A 5,926-nucleotide genomic window follows, 5' to 3' on the forward strand; every position below is an offset into this window, starting at 1 on the left:
TTTTTGGGGGGTGGGGGTGGGTAGAGTGCTCAGGCTAACACCTCTGCCAACCCACTGAAATCCAAAGACCCTATGTCTTGCTCACTTTCTCGCCACACACATCACACACATTCTAAAACCAAAACCCCCAAGGGCCCGCAGGCCCCTTACCCTTGCAGGATGTTGCACTGTTTCACACACTCCTTCTGGCGACTGAAAAACCTGCAGGAAAAGCAGTGGAAGGGCCCTGGGCCCCAGCAGCCCACGTCCGAGCACAGCGGGTCACACACATGCCTGTCAGCAGCTGAGAAAAGAGAAGCCATGAACTTCATGGCAAGAGAAAGGGCAGATACAGCGTGGCAAAAAACTATTCCAAAGCAGACATGAATGACTTTAGTAGAAGAGGAATAATCACAATTTTTCTAATTCCCAAAACTTGACTTCTAGGCTTTATTTCTGGAGCAAATTCTGGCCTTTCAAAATTAAAATGAGATCCATCGTGACCATGTACCAGACCTACAGTAAAGCAAAACCAGTACCAGAGGAGACACATTTCTGATACGTAACAAATTCACATTCTGGTTAAGAGAAATAAATAGATTTTGGCCCAGGAACCACTGCTGAGTGATTAACTTTATCAAACAAGCCTGATGTCTACTGCTGGCTTCTCTGTCCTTCACTGTGTTCATAGCAGGATGTACGATCACCATAAAGCCCACATCCCCTATGGGACCAACTCCCCTTTCTCCTCACTGTCCTCAATAAAGCAGCATCACTGATGAATTTTGCATCAAATTACTCTTCCATTTCATCATGAGCATTTGCGAGGGCAGGAAAGCAGATTGACTTACTACAATCATTTTTATTTCTGTTCTGTATTATTTTTGTTTTCTGACTCTGAGTAGCAAACAAGCTGCGCCAGTTCATGGTGTCAGCGTAGCAGAGGTTCTTGTTCTTCATAATGGCAATGTCTCCATCACTTATTTCCTTGAGGGAGCGCAGCCCCAAGGACTGTATTTTCAAGTTAACAACAGCAAGGGAATACTGGCCACTGAAATGAAGATGGACAAATTGAAGACACAGAAAAAAGAGAATTAGTAAACAGGGTTGTACTTGGAGAAATAATCTTTTGGTATGTATTGCTGTGCAATCAATTTTTTGTAATGGGAATTTTAAACTAAATCTGGCAGGACACATGCACTCCATCAAATGAATGACATATAAGGATAGCAGTAGGTAGAGAAGCTATTTTGTGCTGGTCCACAAAGCCATTCTTCCTCTCACGGCAAGCTCAAGTGGGTGCTGAATGCAGGCTCTAACAACAGTTAGGTTTGCAGGTTTGATCTTACTCTACTGCTACAAAATGGTGCTCAGCACCTTTCAGACTATTTCCTGTTTTGCATGAGTTTTGTGACACCCATATATCCCACTGCTAGGCACCCTGGTATGTTCAGAGAAATGCAGCTCCCAACAGAGCTCCTTTTACAGGCATCCTGGCACGTCATTTACTTACTGCTGCTTGGTTCGGCCTCGGATAATCTCCAGATTTTCAAAAGCATAGAGATCAGTAGCATTATCAGGCCAGGCCTGAATCAACAGAAATCCTGAAATGAAGAAAAGAAGATTAAAAAATAATAATAATAATAATGCAAACACAGTCAGTACTGGAGGTGAAATGTCCTTCTTGAGATTCTCTTCTGCCAGGAGAAGACACTTGTGCTTTCCACGTGCTTTTCTGAGAATTTCAAAATTAAACATGACATGTTAGGAATATTTGTAAACACTGCTTTGTAAATTGTTTACTTTTTAGTCCACCATAAGGCTCAGGAGCATCAGAGAACAGTGTGTCAGGGGCCGTGCATCTGCCACGCTGAGCTGCTGCTGATGGCTCTTGATACAAGAATACCCTGCTTGAGGGGCTGTGGGCTTCCCTGAGCATGAAGAGGCATTGTCTCCTTTGTGAGCTGCCATTCGGTAAGAGAAAAAGTAGGCATAAAGCAGGAACGGCACAGAACAGTCAGCAGCTCAGAGTGCGTTTGTTATGACAAGCAAATTTCTCTGCTCAGGTGTGGTACTCTGGAGAACAGAAAGAATTTGGGAAATTGCACAAAGATGTATGAAACTCTGAGGTTAGTCACTGCTACCCTGAAGGCAAAAAGACAGGTAAAAGAGATAAAGAGAAGTGGACCTGGAGTCATATCCACGGGCTCTGACATTACATTTGTTTTATAACTGGATGAACAAAATTACTTTCAAGTTGATGCCTGTGCAAGATTGCAGTCAAGTACTCTCGTACTTTGTGGCTCTTGGCCACTTTGTGCTCATCTCCAGGAAGGGCTCTCTGGGCTGGGGAGAGTGTCTCCATGTGTCTCCATGAGGACGATGCAAGAGAGTGACCATAGTTCCCTAAGGAGCTGCAGAAAGGTTTTCCACAAATAGAAACACTTGGCTATTTTCAGATAGAGTGGCATGCCCTTGAATCACCACACACTTCTTGGGTAGCTGAGAATTGCTTCTACCTTTAGTCCTCGGTAGGGCTGACAATTCAGCAGGAGGGATGATCTGGAAAAACCAGAAACATCCAAAGAAACACCTTGGATGGGAGGCAGGGTGGTTGTAACACTGGCAAGATGCTGCTGACTTCCAGTGTGAGCAGTGACCCTGCAAGCTCAGGAACAGAAACCACTTGCCCGCTCTTCCGCTCACAAACTTTGAGAACTTTCTTCTTCTTGCTTTAGGTTTTTGGCAGTACCACTCAGATAATATCTCATGCTTAACCCATGTCACTGACCTGATATTTCTTTGACTGTTCTGAAGACATCCAGCTTCTTAGGGTCAAGGGGTAGTGTCTTTGTGAAGGCATCCCTGAAACAAACAGAAGGAGGTATTGGGAGAAGAATGAATGAGCCTGAATTTCTCCCTAGTCCCTCTCTTCCAGTCCTCAGTGACCAGCAGGCAACTCACCCTAGAAACGCAACAGGAAGAATGCTGACATCCCCATTGATCTTTGTACAGTTTTTGAAGGAGTCGATGTTTGTAGCGTTTATGGATAGTATCCCTTTAAGTTCACCTATTCCAATGCCATTGCACACTGTTAAAACAGGGACACAAAAGTTTGGTAGAGAAGAGAGAAACATCATCACATGTAAGGAAACACATACAAAAATACTGCTGTTCAAAAAGCTTGGTCAATTCTACCACTGTAAGATCAGTTTCACAAATCTTTTGCCGATCGTTGCTTTTCAGAATCACCAAAGGAAAAACACTTCTCATTTGCACACCTGTGCAGCCCTGGTCTTAGCATCTCCGCACACACATTCTGACACATGCCCTTCTCTTTGTCCCATTTTCATTTTATTCCTGTTGATGAGACACTGAGAAGGATAAATAAAGGATGCTGATGCGTAGGATACACATTAAGTGCAGTTTATTTGTGTAAGCGTACTTGCCGTATATCCCAGCTGAAGCATGCTCTGCTGCCATGCTTCCTGAGAAAACAGCCTGTCAAAACTTCAAACTAGCAGTGGATATGTGTATTGAATTTGCACTTTGAGGGCTCAATTCAGTTCAGAACTCCATCTATTTATTCTAATAAATCATCTATCATCTCAAAGCCTTACTGTTCCACGCCATGCTTTTTATACCTTTGCTGCACAGCCCATCACATTTTTTACACTTCCGAACGCCGTTTTCTTCCACTTCGTAAGTGTCAGTATTGCATGAGCGAACGCAGGAGCCATGATCTGTCACCACATAGTTGTCTGGAAAAACAAGGATGACAGAGAACTGAAAAAATAAGAGAGATGTACTGGGGGCAATACATGTACTAGGTAAAATAAGGTTTTTTAACGTTTGGCCATGCACAAAACACAGACATTAATTATTAATTTTCACATCCTTTGAAGATAGACAGACATAGAGTGCTATTACCATTTTGTAACAGAGGAGCATCGTCACAGAAGAGTGAAACAACATTGCAAAAGACAGACTGCAGCAATGTTGTTATCTGAATCAATACACAGCCCTTCTGAACCCTCACTTTCACACATCCTCCCATGCTAAGGGCAATGATGAACCTCAGAAAAGGATACCAAGTTTATATGCTGAACCCTCTGTTACACTTAAGTCTTGTTTGTCTAAAAGACCATGGTCATGGAAAACCTTGAAAGAAAGAAAGCATCTGTAAAGGAACAGGACTTCTCAAAGAGTGTTTAAACCAACGACTTTCCATCTGCACTAAATAAGAAACAGTAAAGAGTTGATACTGTGTCAGTAATCCACAGGATTGATCCCATATGTCTTCTCTGGCCATTGAGTTGATGATTCTATTAAGATGCTTTTCTCTCCATTAAGAAAAAATCCTCGGAAGTCAAAATTCAACTGCTAATAATCAGGGAAGTTGACAGATTCAGAAAGATTTAAAAGGCTGTTTGTTTTCATAAGCCATTCTCTGACACTTGTCACCTGTTCTCAGTTCCCAGGGAAATGAAGAGAACAAGAATGTGCTGGGCTGTAATGCAGAGGGTGACACAGGTCCTTCTCACCCCTTGAACCTTCTCTTTGTCTGCAAGCAAAAATGAACTTACGTGGACATTCCCTCACACAAGTGGCTCCAAAGCTGTATTTTCCCTCGGGGTTGACATCCATTTGGTAGGTGGTCGGGTTATAGAGGACCAGTGGGGGACACGTGTCCTTGCAGGTAGCATCATCCCGAAACTTGCGGCATGCCTGTTGTCAAACAACAGCACCCATTAAAAAGTTACAAGGTCTTTACATTAGCTGTTTAAAAACACTTCTGTGAGCTGTGCTGCTTCTCACTTAGCTCAAATGGGAATCCTGAGCATCTACAGGGCTGGTTCCTAGTGCTTAGGAAGTGAAAGGTTGCTTCAGGTTGGGCAATTTAGTATGATATTTGAAAAAAAAAAAAAGCAAATGTAAGGTTTTCTTCTTTGTTCTGAACAAGAAAACTTGGCACTCTGGAGAAGAACTGCTGGGATTCACGTGGGAACATGGGCGAATCTGCATGCCTCAGATGAAATTTTCCCTACCAGATCAAGACAAACAGTACTTTTCTTGGCCAGCCACTTTTTAATAACCTCAATCAAATCAAGTTCTTTCCTGCCAATTACTGACTTTTGTGGCTGAATTTTAAAAGGAAGCCATTCTATTTGGCTGCAGGTAATGAACAACTTAGAAGCTCTTTATGAAGAATAAGTTGGTTCTTCCAACCCAATCTAGCATTTAATTAATAATCATTCCCTTTTCCCCTTTATTTGTCCCTGGTTTTCCAGATGAGACAGAATAACTCTTCCTTGTAAGCCAGTAAGAGCATCCTAGCTATGCAATTTTTCAGGGTGGCCAGAATACAGATAACAGCAACAAAACACAGACTGGACAGTTGCTGAGGGAATTGTGTGAGCATCACTTAATTCAGAATTAAATTCAGTGCAAAACCGGGGACAAGTTAAAAACAAAGCACGTATTAACCCCTGAAAACTCTTGTAGAAATGCAACAACATTTTTTATTCCTAAAAAAGTTGGATTTGCCCTTTTCCCACCCACAGCACCAGGGTCCCCCAAAGTTTGTAGCAACTGAGAATCAGGCAGGGAAACCTGGTTACTAAAGACCAGTGTTGCAAGGTTTGTGTCCTCTTTCCCTGCCTGCTTCAGGGAAGGCTTGCTCCCATTCCAACAGGGCATCCTATGGGTCAGCATATCTCAGAAGCTTGCTCAAATGGAAGAAGGTTGCAGGACATTAAGCTGCCTGCCTGCCCTTCTGTTTAGGGTTTTAAGCACTGATGAAGCTGTAGCATCCTTACCAGGCAGTCGCTCTCCCGAGGTCCCGTGCACCCTGCAGCACACTGATTGTGGCAGCAGTCACTGGGCACCTTTCCTCTGCACCGGCCAGAGCATTGCTGGGCACAGATGACTTTTGTTACTGAAAGAA

At 43.1% G+C, this 5,926-nt stretch overlaps 1 protein-coding gene across 4 annotated transcripts in view; it reads right to left on the bottom strand.

Annotated features, from left to right (window-relative positions):
• EGFR (epidermal growth factor receptor) overlaps nucleotides 1-5,926 on the bottom strand; it is a 153,002-nt gene that overhangs the window by 32,236 nt on the left and 114,840 nt on the right. For all 4 annotated transcript variants that reach the window (XM_010713117.3, XM_019616725.2, XM_019616726.2 and 1 more), the window contains 8 exons: nucleotides 5,799-5,917; nucleotides 4,566-4,707; nucleotides 3,624-3,740; nucleotides 2,944-3,070; nucleotides 2,771-2,844; nucleotides 1,493-1,583; nucleotides 831-1,030; nucleotides 151-283 (listed from right to left, as the gene is read on the bottom strand). In XM_010713117.3, the coding sequence (XP_010711419.1) occupies nucleotides 151-283; nucleotides 831-1,030; nucleotides 1,493-1,583; nucleotides 2,771-2,844; nucleotides 2,944-3,070; nucleotides 3,624-3,740; nucleotides 4,566-4,707; nucleotides 5,799-5,917 (1,003 nt within the window). The remainder of the gene's footprint in view (nucleotides 1-150; nucleotides 284-830; nucleotides 1,031-1,492; nucleotides 1,584-2,770; nucleotides 2,845-2,943; nucleotides 3,071-3,623; nucleotides 3,741-4,565; nucleotides 4,708-5,798; nucleotides 5,918-5,926) is intronic.

Source organism: Meleagris gallopavo, chromosome 6 (assembly GCF_000146605.3).
Source record: "Meleagris gallopavo isolate NT-WF06-2002-E0010 breed Aviagen turkey brand Nicholas breeding stock chromosome 6, Turkey_5.1, whole genome shotgun sequence".
NCBI lineage: Eukaryota > Metazoa > Chordata > Aves > Galliformes > Phasianidae > Meleagris > Meleagris gallopavo.